The sequence below is a fragment of the Agrilus planipennis genome, unplaced genomic scaffold (genome assembly GCF_000699045.2).
Source record: "Agrilus planipennis isolate EAB-ADULT unplaced genomic scaffold, Apla_2.0 scaffold6, whole genome shotgun sequence".
NCBI classification, from domain to species: domain Eukaryota; kingdom Metazoa; phylum Arthropoda; class Insecta; order Coleoptera; family Buprestidae; genus Agrilus; species Agrilus planipennis.
In genome coordinates, this window is record NW_020439302.1 from 750,554 (window position 1) to 763,497 (window position 12,944).

The window sequence follows — 12,944 nt, forward strand, 5'->3', positions numbered from 1 at the left end:
ATGATTTCGGCGTGGCGGCAACGATTGTTTTAGATTTCAAAAGAAGCCGCCGGCGCGTGTATCATAACCATGTACTTCCGAAAAGCGGCAAATTTCTTTGAGAAGTAAGTACAAAACCTTTGATGCCGCATTATCAAAGTGCCGATGGTTAAAACATAACTATGCATGCACTCAGTTTGATTTTAATAATTTTTTTATTCGCTATGTTTATGGTATTAGTCGTAATGCGCATAGGTCCAGTTTTTCATATTCTTTGATACAGTTTTTTGCGTCTCATAGAATTCCTAAGCGTACCTACCTATACACCGAACTGTTACACCTAACTACTCAGTGAAATAGCGCTAAGTCCTAGCTGCAAGACGCAAGAGTCTTGCAGGCTATGTCTTGTTCTTGCTCAAGTCTTGCACGGTCAGTCTTGGTCTTGGTCTTGCTAAAAATACGCGGTCTTGTTCTTGGTCTTGGTCTTGCAAAAACGCAAGAACAAGACCAAGACTGCAAGACCAAGACTGCAAGACCAAGACTGAATTTGGGCAACACTAAAGGCGACACGACCCTGCGCTATCCTCTGCCTTATATCCCTACTACTCCTTCCGTCCTGACTTATCTGACTTCCTAGGTATCTAAAATCAACCACTTCTAGGTTGATATAAAATAATTTTTCTTTTTTATTTGTTTTAGGAGAAGCAGAGAAAATGTGCCTCGTTGTCTGAAATAATTCGTCATCAACCACAGGTAGGATTTTTAAATTATTTTTTTTTTTACCTTACAGAATATTTCATGGGAGAATTATAATCTACGTAAGGTTTAGGATATATTTATTTGACGATGGTTTTTAATTATCCAAAAATTGGAATAATCCAAACAAAAAAGACAATACCAAAAATTATTACTATTACTAATAGTAAATAGGTTCTATTTGTCTGTTTTTGTTTACATTTGCTGCCCTATTTATTATTCTTCAGGTGTAGTCAATACTTATCATGTTGACACAAATAAACAACTACATGTACGCTATTTACAATTTAATATCTTACGTGCATTTATGTAAGTGTATTAAGGTTAAGGTTGCACCGCCTTACTTTTACGACCTTAGTTAGTTTTTAACGAAGCTAATAAATTGATGTAAAAGTGGTATCTTTTTTACATTTTCGTGACGTTCAAATAGAGGTCACTGTTCCTGTTTTCCACTAATAGGTTTCGTGAGGTGATTTTAAATAGGTGCCAGGAGTCCTTCTCTTGTTCTATTTTCAATCGCAGTTGTACTTTGAAAAATATTTCGGTATTCCTACGAAGAAAAAAAAACTTTGATCGACTTACGCCTTGCTACGTGTGTTATTAATTTGTATTATAAACAAGAATATTGTTTAACTTATTATTAGAACTATTGGATTTGGAGCATATTGTTTATATGCAATGATGTCTACTTCCACATAAAGTATAGGTTCAATCGTTATACGAGGGTAAGGAGAAAAATTTTTTAATCTGATACAGAAAATGGCAATTTTTAATATTTTAAATAAGGCCTTGTCATCGTACGTTAACCGCGAAAACGCATTTTTTCATTTGACACTATTGGTTGGTAAAATTGTTTTTCATTCTCTGTTTAGAATTGTAGTTGTGGATTCAAATATAATTAATAGTTCAGCTGGAATTTCACTTGTACATTGCTAAAGTCTCAGCTGAACTTTTGAACAGGCGTTATTATCAAATGCGACAACCACCCAGCGCACAGCTTTTCCATATTCAAAGCGAGGGTTTTATTATTGAAAATGGTGGACCTAGATTAGATTACTGTTCAAAAACAGTTAAGGATGTAGGATGTTTCAGTTTTAGGGAAATGCGAAAATTAGCTCAGGATAGGAAGGAGTGGAGGTGCGTGTCCAACCACTCTTAGGACTGACAACCTTATGATGATTTAAGAGAGTTTGCCTTTAAGTACATTTCCAATTGTATTTGTTAAATGTAATTAAACCTTTCATAACTGCGAATTTTTCCAATTTGACAATGAAGAAAGCGTATTCTTCAATGGGTTGTCATACGTGCTGATTAAGTAACCATCAAGTTTTTTTCAAACGATTTTCCACCGTCGCTGTATTTCGTTTACTTCTTGAAAACACGATCAAAAAATGAGTTTCAGTCTTAAAAATCATTTCCAAAAAGTAACTCTTATCTGTTTTCTTTCGGCAAGAACTAATTTTCAAGGGTCAAACATGTTTGATGAGTTTTCACGTTAGTAATGTGAAGGAAAATCACTAGGATGATGAGATTTTCATCAAAAGAACTAGAAACGTTCTAATGTCGTCGAATGCTTTCGACCAAAAATTTTAGAAAATCTTGAAGGATTGATGGCAGTTTCTCGTGCATCTTCTGACTTTCTGCCTTCTTAAAAATTCAAATTGCGTATTTTTACACTTTCACTTAAATAATCAAACCCAGATAGAGCACACTGGTAATCCATTTTCTTATTCTTTACCCTATTTCCTATCGCTTGTTTGGAAAGCCATTAAATCTCAAGTAAGGACTTTCAGCCCTTCGTAAATCGCAAAAATTCACAGATGAATTCGATACTCATGATCAGTTACATTCCTGGAGACTACCGGAGCAACTATTGAAATCAGAGTTGTTGTTCTTGATTAGCTTTTCGTGTTAATTTTTCACAAAATTGATTATTTAAATTAAAATGTGAATGTCGTTCTGTTAGGTGATCTAGGGCATTCAATTCCACGTTCTTATTCCACATTTTCAATTATTTGCTTTGTTTTTATACTATTGTTGAGACATCTACAGAAAATTTTGTTGCGTTCTTGTGGTCTATGTCCCATTAAATTTGTATAATTCCAAAGCATCCTGGGGACTGCCACTGATCCCGAAACTTCGACAGACTCCAACTGTTATCGTTTTTTAGGTCAAAATCGGTGGCCAAAACAGAAACGCGTGGCCCGACGCGCATATTATTTTGGTTGCTAAATTATGGGAGTTTTGACAGGTTCTTAACTTCTGAACCGATTGTAACACAGTGTTGGCAAAAAAATGAACCACAACAGGGAAATGTGGCGCTCAATTCTATCAGAAGGATTCAAAAGCCTAAAAAGTATAATTGGAAAAGTACTCAACCGAGCCATTTCAATCTTGCCTAACAGACGCTGCACATTTAATCATTAATTCTATTAGTATTGTTTTGTGTTTTTAATGATTTGATAGAAGGCCAAACTACTATTGGTAGAACAAATGAGTTTTGGCAGAATTTTAAGTTTGAAGTATTTTTAAATATGCACATATTTTTTATATTTTTGGCTTCTATTTGAAATAACATAACTGTTTAAAATCTCCAATAATACTGCATGTAAGCAAGTCACCGTGTGCTCTATTAGTATGTTATATTTTTGGAGATTTTCGTTCAAATTGTAAATGTATAGTCTGAAATAATGAAAAATTAGGTGTTGAAGTAAACATACTAACATTACAATCTCTCTGAAATATCATCCACACCCATAAAATTAATTTTCGTGTAAATTATGGGATTGCTGTGGTCAACGATTTCTCTTTTATTTGTTTTGTTAGGAAATCGTTTGAGTTTTTTGTTTGAGTCTCATATACTTTAACATATAAGAATAAAGATAGTGATTTGGTTCATATGCGTTCTATTTTAGATTTGTTCTCAGTGTATTTACAATGTAGAAAAGTAAATGTGTGTGTGTCTTACCTAGTGGCACAGTGTGTTGTTGGCTTGGACGTTTAGGTAACACAATAAATCACAATATGACGATTGATCTATTGATTGATTAGCGCGCCAACCTGAATCCAGTGGGCTCCGGTTGTCTATTTATAAGGAGGTTTCGTTTAGTTCAAAGGAAAAAATCGTTTTGTCGATTAATAAATTTTATATCGATCGTATTGGTATCGAATTTCTATTACACGTCTTGTGGTTAAATGAGATTGTTTAAATCGAATTTTTTTTTGTTAATAATTGTATTCGGGCGCGCACCGACTCGCGATCCCGTTGCGAATTCACTGATCCTAAAGATTCCAGTTCCGATAATTTTTGTGGCGGACGACGGCGTTTTTGAGATGACTGCGTAGTTGAAAATAGCGAGCGTCTATTTTTGACACCCCGATGACGTCGCGATGCCGCTGGTACGCGGTTTACGAGATTTTCGAACTGAAATTGTGCGCCTTGGCATTACATTTATTTGCATGTATCAGAAGATACTTGTTATTACTTGTGCAATATATAATAAACGTACATAAAAATATGCACAACTGCATCGCATAATTTGGCACGGTACGGAAAATTTAGTTATTGCTGCTTTGATTGGCACAATTTTTTTTGAAGTTGAATTATTTTTTTAATGACCCTTGTATGCATCTCATCTGTAAGGCTAGTTGTAATATTTTTTTCTGATTTTATCTGCGTAGTCTTTTGTTTTGTTTTTTATGTTTTTGATTTTCCGATAATCTTAACTGATGACTCAGGTGGAATCACCGTATCAGGCGTTTTGATTCCCCGACAAAATATCCCTGACAAAATATCTCCAGACTAAATATCACCGAACAAAAGCCCCGATAATAAATNGGTGAATCACCATCCCTCGATTTGCTCCATAGATTGCTGGGTTTTGGTGGTAGTCCATCAGGACCATCTTTAACCCAAGGTGGTCGAAATGTCTCGCGTTTTACCGTTGTATCAGGCTTTCCCGCAGGCATTTTTTAATTAGATTATAATCTGAAAACAAGAATAACATTAATTTTTCGTTTCTTCTAGTAAATTTCTAAAAAAATACTTTACAAAAATGTCCGTTTTTTAAATAGATCGATTGTAAATCCGAAGGTCGTTTTTATTGTTTTAATATGCATATGTACATAAACATCATCAAAAGATGAGCAACATGGACTCACATCTCATGCCAGAACGCGAATTCCGTTGCACTTAGTCAACCTGCTACCGACAACGATTATTTTCTAGGGATATATCCCGAATCGAAAAATTTTATTTGCTTAAGCGAAAAATGGTAATTCGAGCCTATAAAAAGTTTTTTAGTTTTGAAAATACTACTTGCAAGTAAGTCGGTATATATAATATTTATCCCATGAAAAATAAAGTCTTCTAGAGATAGATCTGACGGTCGATTGGGATCGATGATCGAAGGTTGCTAGATTGCAAGGCCTCTTATTTTATAAATCATAAGTAAATGTAAATAAACGTAAAATAAGAGAAAATATTCGATGATTGAATAATGTCGATGCGTTAGATATAATAAGACCGATGCGATTTGAGCTCACTTAAGTATTACTACGTGATTGTATTTGTTGTACGTTCTTAGTTTAATTAGTGGAAGTTCTTGAAGAAAAACATTTGAATACTACAATTTAACATGGCGATTTACTACTAAAATATTATACAAATTTGACTGTCATGATTCTACTTATAAACGTAAATGGGGTCTCGACATTCTTTTTTTCCTAAAAGATCAGTCTTTCTGAAGGTCATTTTTATTCCTTTGATATTTTAGGCAGTAGCATACGAGAGGACACCCGAAAGTCCTTTGTCCAAAACTAGTAATTGATTATTTCCAAATAAAAGACAAATATCGCTCTAAAATAATCTTCAACGAGAATTTTTAACAGAAACATATAGATCCAATCAGTTTGTCTATTATCGTCGTTATATTATTTGTGCAGTTTTTGTTCAAATTCAAATATGATGACTGTCTGATATAAAATATGTCAATTTACTACCACGATACTTATCCGTTTTGGCACTTCCTTTACATTGTTGATTTTCGTTGTTTTTTTTCTGCGAATGTTTTTCGCGGGCTTTTCTGTTAAACACCACAGACAGCTGTTGCTGTTATATAGAGAATTTTGTTGGCAACGGATGTATTACCGTGGGATTGAAGAGAAAATACAACCCGCCAGGCGCAGACACTATGAACCATGAGGTCGGATCTTATTATTGGGAATTTACGCAATATTTTGTTGATTGTCCGAACAAGTGACTCGTAAATTTTGTTTTTGGAAGTAGCAGATGAAAATCGTTATTTTTATTGTGGAAAAACACATTTATGAATACAGAATTTATATCAAACTACACATTAACTATTACTATCAATTCAAAAATATGAAATCTTGCTAATTACTGTTCAAACTTCGGCAGGTCTACCCTGAACCTGATTGAAGAATACGAAAAAGTTTTTGAATCGGCCTATTGCTACGCAACTTTGCTAAATACGTATTTGCAAAATCTGTTGTTATCAATTCGAATTTTAAAGGATTTTTGATGACAAACCACGAGTTGGCGGTTTTTACTACTAAAATATCATTACTCTTTATTCAATTTCTTTATTCAAATGTGTCAAATGAATATCAAACTGTGATAAGTTGCTAGACGGGCTGGTCAATGAGTTTTTAACTCTTAATGACCTCAAAAAGTAGTACATTGAGAAGTCGGAACGAATTAGAGAAATGTCCGAAAGTTACTCGTGGTTTAAGATTGCTTTTCTCTTTATATGTCCTGCGTTTCGTTCGTTTCTCTCTCGGTATTTTTTTAGAGAACGCACTAAGGGGCTAGAACCCTTCCCGCTGAGACAGTCTCAGCGACGATTTACTGTCACCGCTACTTTTTAATCTATACATCGAAGACGCGATCAATATCATTAAAGACAGTACAACTGTAGGGATATATATAGAGGGGTAAAAGATTAGTATGCTTAGGTTTGCAGAAGATATAGCAGTATTAGCATCTAGCAAGGACGAGTTAGAGATACCTTTAAATAAAATGGAAGCGGTATTGATAAAACAGTATTGTATGAGAACAAATAAAATTAAGACAAAAATATTGGTATGCAAGGGAAGAAAAAGTAGGGAAAGAGCGAATATATAGGTAGGAGACGAAAGATTAGAAGAAGTGGCTGATTTTAGGTATTTAGGAAGTTAGAACGGAAGGAGTAGTAGGGATATAAAGCAAAGGATAGCATACGGTCGAATCGCCTTCAATAAAATGAAGTCACTTCTATGCTCGTGAAAGGTTCATTTACAAATTTGAAAAAGATTGTTAAAGGTGTATGTTTCGAGTGCGACGCTGTACGGGTGCGAAACTTGGACGGTGGGCGCTGCGGAAAAGAAAAGGTTAGAAGCGTTCGGTGTTATAGGCGAATAATGAGGATACCGTGGATAGAGAAGATTAGAAATGATAGGAGAACAGAGGACTTCATGGAAGTCAATAAAAAATAAGCGAGATAGGTTGGTAGGACACCTTCTCAGGCATGAAGGGCTAGTTAGAGACATATTAGAAGCAGAAACGAGAGTTAAGAGGAGTAGAGGTAGACCTAGATTAGATTACTGTTCGCAAATAGTTAAGGATGTGGGATGTTCTAGTTTTAAGGAAATACGAAGATTAGCTCACGATAGGGAGAAGTGTGGAGGTGCGATCTTACGATGATGATATAAAGACATAGAAATCCTGTGTTTGCGAAGTTTCAGTGAAGATATTCCAACTAAAAGTCTTTTTCAATAGAATACCTATATTATTCAGTGAAAATGTGACCAATATAACCTGTCTCACTAAAATTTTCTTTTAAAAAATGGTTTTAAGTGCTGCTATTTATCATAGCCGAAAAAAAAAAATATCTCCGAAAGTGAACATCTTGTGCCTTGGAACGTGAATGTTTCCGTTCTAATTTGACGTTCGTTGCCATCTCTTCATCAAGCAGCCGACCAAGCGCACACAAATATTTCGCAATTGCTCTTGTTTGTTTTTATGTCGGCCTATAATTAAAACTTGTGTGTTTTGATACTCGATACGGAATCTGCTTGCAAACTGGTGTTGAGAAGACTGTTTCGTACTACACTTCACGGTTACTTTTACTTGTCTTTTGTCTTTAGGTGCATTTAATGTCTCTTCCACCGAACTAAAAAACATATAATAATAGAAAAAACGTGATTGTGTTCTTTCACTTGGTAAAGTGTGTTACATACACTAAATGGTGCCATCATACTAATCAAATGTGATGTACAAATTAAGTAGTGCCATAACCCAGCCGAAGTATTGGTGGCAAAGTTGAAAAATCTTTTTAACTGCGGCTCCGCTTCGCAATAAAACTGATGCTCAACTACCCTAAACTAACTCAACTATAAGGTCTACTTGATGGGACTATTACAAGTTTAATCGCTACTTCACGAAAATGTAATGGTTGTCAGGGTAGAGTGAACAGGGCTGTAAAAATCGAGCAACTTCTTCTGCAACCTTTTTTTGGGGGATTGGATGTTACCCATTTGTTACAGTTCTGCTCCTTCCATCTTTGACAAGCATTACATTTTTGTGGTATCTAGGGATTCATTATTATAAGGTCGTCAGTCCTAAGACTGCTTGGACACGCACCTCCACTCCTTCCTATCCTGAGCTAATCTTCGCATTTCCCCAAAAAATTAGAACATCCCACGTCCTTAACCATTTGCGAACAGTAATCTAATCTATTCCTCTTAACTGTTGCCGCCTCTAATATGTCTCTGACTAGCCCTTCATGTCTGAGAAGGTGTCCTACCAACCTATCTCGCCTATTCCTTATTGACTTCTATAGAGTCCTCTGTTCTCCTATTCTTTCTAATACCTCTTCATTTCTAACCGTCTCTATCCACTGTATCCTCATCATTCGCCGGTAACACCAAATTTCTAACGCTACTTTTCCGCCGCGCCCACCGTCCATATTTCGCACCCGTACAGCGCCGCGCTCCAAACATATACCTTTAACAATATTTTTCGAATTTCTAAATTAACCGTTCGCGAGCATAGAAGTGACTTCTTTTTATTGAAGGCGACTCGATCCTGCGGTATCTTCTGCTTTATATCTCTACTACTCCTTCCGTCCTGACTTATCTGACTTCCTAGATACCTAAAATCAGCCACTTCTTTTAATCTTTCGCTCTTTTCCTGCTTTTTCTTCCCTCGCATACCAGTATTTTTGTTTTACTTATCCAGAAAAAAAGCACCGAAAAGAAAAATTAGTTTTATGTGGTCCTCGATGATATTTGACACGTATGTAGGACATCAGTTTTGTACACACATTATCAGGATACAATATAATTCGATTCCTAAGGGGATGAAAATTGGTGTCAAAGTTTTTACGGAACAATTATATTCGTTGTCAGACTTACTTGAGGGTTGCTCTTAATGCTCTTTGATATAATTCATAAAACGTCTATTTCGGAATTTTAAAGAATTTAACCTCTGAAGGGATGAACGGTAACAACGAAAATAATAACAGATCTAATTCAGAAACATTGCGTTGTGGACAAAGTACATACGTTCGGTTCAATCAATCAAAATATTTGACGGTTTTTCGTACGTAATGTTGTGGGTAAATAACAATAAACACATGTGTAGTTGTTATTGATTTGTCTAACGGTTTTAATTACTGCTACAAAAAACAATTGTTATCTATTCAACATATTTGTAATTTATTTATTATGCCCATGATTAATGGAATTGTTTTATTGTACATAATAGGAATTGGAATAGTTTTTTTTCGGTCACGTATTGATTGGAAAAAAAAGAACGTAGCTACAAATTGTTTATAATTATATACAACTGGCATGCTTAATTGAAAAAACTTATTGTTTTATCTTGTCCTTCACCTACATATATAATAATTGTAAATGTTTGTAGTGATGCGTGTGTGATAAAAACGATAATCCTTTGGGATTTCGTAAACCCCCGCATTTTCGTTATGTCTTTTAATTTCTTTATGGCAACGGTTCAAAGAGTGTTGAATTGAAAATTAGATAAAGGTCTAGATGATGGCCCCCACCCCCGAAGGGGGTGGTGGTGGTGGGGGGTCGAAAGAGGAGGTCTCCCCCACCACTCTACCATAAAAAGTTCGTGGCGGTCTCACTCCCATAAAAAGTTATGGGGGTTCAAAGTTAATAAATATGACAATTTTTATACACTTCTAGGCATGTAAATATTTATATACTTAGTCATTCTTAAACAATATTCAAAGGTAAAACTAATAAAAAATACATAAAAATATAGAGAAAGTTATGTAAAGCATTGTTTAAATATGTTTATCAATAGGGTAGGTTAGGTACACTTTTGGTGGACAAATTTTGGAACTTTCCAGCTAGGAAAACACAAAATGACACAAAACTCAAACCTTTAAAAACATTTTAAGCTCAGAATCAGTATACAAACCAACTTTACTTTTCAGCGGTCAAATACAGGCTTGATGGGGGGCACCTGTATCTAGATAAATGTCACTAGAAAACCCTCGTATAGTGCATGTTGGAAGCACGTTAGTCCTTTTGTGTTATCGGGTGCCCTTTAAGTCAAAACACATGAAAAATTTCTAGTGCTTCTGGAATAGGCTTATACTTAAAATTACAATCGTATTTTTTTGACTTTTAAATTGTATTTACAACGGATTTCCCTCAAAATTTAGTTCAGTCAAATTGTCCTTCTTGCGACTTGGGAAGAAAATTAAGATAAGTAGACCTACAAATTCGTTAAAGGAAACTAATAACTATATTATTAATGAAATTATGACATACAGATAAAATTAGGTCACATAATACTCTTTACGTTTCCAAATACTTGTTGTTGTTTTGTACTTCTGCGTATTTCGTATTAATTGTTTAGTATCTTTGTTTAGATACCTGCTAAATAAAAGATACGTGTGCTTTTCAACGTATTAAATTTATTTCCTTACAGTGAAATAGTTCTTGAATAGCTGGTTCTTAAAAATGTAGAAAACTTTTTGTTGCAGTTTGTATTGGACTGCTGTAATGAATGAAACATTGCAGCGGACTATAGACTCGGTTCTTACTATCAGTCAAGTCGCAATCAGATTAAAATATCGTTGGGGAGAAATACTGCACTTATTGTTAATTGAATGGTCCGTGACTTATAGTATGAACACTATCATGTGTAATGCACCTGTGCTATGACACTTTACTTAACTGTGACCTACGAACTAGTAACTGATTGTACTTATGAATTGTTCCTTAGTTTGTTTTTTGTAAGATGTTGCCCAACCAACACATTTTCTAGTGAAGAAATGTTTTCTAAAAGGTACTTTGGGGACGTTATTAATTTATTATTGTTTTTTCCCAAACTGATCGCCCTCCATTGAATGAATTAAATTGGGAGTTGGTGCTGAGATTATATGTTAATTTCTGATAGTCAGATAGTCATGTATTGCAAATAGTGCAATATTTAATAATAAGTTTTTCTTAAGAGTCAAATGTCATTGGGGGTGCAGAAGCTACAATTCGAAAATGAATCTATTTTTTGGGTTCTGCTTCCTTATCTTCCACGTGCTTATCGGTAATGAGGATTAACGATTTGTAATCGAAAAAAGTCTATAAAATGGCAAGGAATCAATCAGTCTTGCAGCAAATGTATAGTAGTCCAGTTTCTGACTTACGGTATAGTTCTGGAAGTACTTCCGAATGTTTTCAAGTGGGTATTAGTACGAAGAATCAAATTTAACAACAAAACTAGTAGTAGCTTCTTTAACTTTGTTGTTGTTAAATTTAGTTCCATTTATACTATATAGTTTTTACGTCAAACATTCTCAAACGCGTACATTTTTTTTGTTGTAGAGCATATTGTGTATTTCTTAAGTGCAGTTATATTTAGTGGAAGCTACGTTTCGGCTGAATGTAAGTATTTGTCTTTAATTACTGACAAAAAGAAGTTCAATACTTCTTCTTTAAAATTGCGCAGCATGCCCACTGCAACATACTCAGTCGTCCTGTACTGTTCTTCTTCCACATGAATCTGACTGCAAGAAATTTTATATGTGTTCAGAAGCGATAACGCTTGAATTAGGCTGTCCTATTGGCTATGCGTTCGATTTAAAATATCGCGTGTGTCTACCGTTTGTTGGTGAATGTGAGCCAACTACTCCAGATGATGAAGAAGATAATTCGCAATCAGAAGGAGAAGAAACTGATGAGGATGAAAGTAGTATCGACGACGACGGTCACGATGATTCTGATAATGACGACGATGATGGTAACAGTGAAGATGACGAACATGATAGTGATGATGGTAGCAATGATAATGATGAAGATGACAATCATAGTGGTGAAGATGATAGTGAAGATGATGAAGTAGCAGAAACAACTTCAGGTGTTGAACCTACAACTGAAGCAGCTACCACAACATCAGCTCCAACAACAGTAACAGGAGAAGAAGTAACTGAGAAAGATGAAGACCATGATGATGATGATCACAAAGAAACAACGGTAGGTTCTTTCCCTACAACTGAAGCAACTACCACAACATCGGTACCAACAACAGTAATAGGAGAAGAAATAACTGAGAAAGATGAAGATCATGATGATGATCACAAAGAAACAACAGTAGGTTCTTTCCCTACAACTGTAGCAGCTACTACAACTGCGGTACCAACAACGGTGGCAGAAGAAGGAACAACTGAGGAAGATGAAGACTATGATGATGATGATGATGATGAAACAACAATAGATTTGTTGCCTACAACTGTAGCAGCTACCACAACTGTAGCACCAACAACGACAGGAGAAGAAGGAACAACTGAGGAAGATGAAGACTATGATGATGATGATGATGATGAAACAACAATAGATTTGTTACCAACAACTGAAGCACCTACCACAACTGTAGCACCAACAACAGTAGGAGAAGAAGGAACAACTGAGCAAGATGAAGACTATGATGATGATGATGAAGAAACAACAATAGATTTGTTACCTACAACTGAAGCAGCTACTACAACTGTAGCACCAACAACGGTGGCAGAAGAAGGAACGACTGAGGAAGATGAAGACTACGACGATGATGATGATGAAACAACAATAGATTTGTTGCCTACAACTGAAGCAGCTACTACAACTGCGGTACCAACAACGGTAGGAGAAGAAGGAACAACTGAGGAAGATGAAGACTATGATGATGATGATGATGA

The 12,944-nt window shown here is 35.3% G+C and overlaps 2 protein-coding genes across 4 annotated transcripts in view; one reads left to right on the forward strand and one right to left on the reverse strand.

Moving 5' to 3' along the window:
* The window catches only part of LOC108745193 (DNA ligase 1), a 27,046-nt gene extending 22,305 nt beyond the window's left edge, over positions 1-4,741 (reverse strand). Inside the window, exon 1 of the mRNA XM_025978501.1 lies at positions 4,575-4,741. Within this exon, the coding sequence (XP_025834286.1) occupies positions 4,575-4,704 (130 nt within the window). The 5' untranslated portion in view covers positions 4,705-4,741. The remainder of the gene's footprint in view (positions 1-4,574) is intronic.
* LOC108745209 (trichoplein keratin filament-binding protein-like) overlaps positions 1-12,944 on the forward strand; it is a 64,926-nt gene that overhangs the window by 22,885 nt on the left and 29,097 nt on the right. For all 3 annotated transcript variants that reach the window (XM_018481340.2, XM_018481357.2, XM_018481349.2), the window contains exon 2: positions 679-732. In XM_018481340.2, the coding sequence (XP_018336842.1) occupies positions 679-732 (54 nt within the window). The remainder of the gene's footprint in view (positions 1-678; positions 733-12,944) is intronic.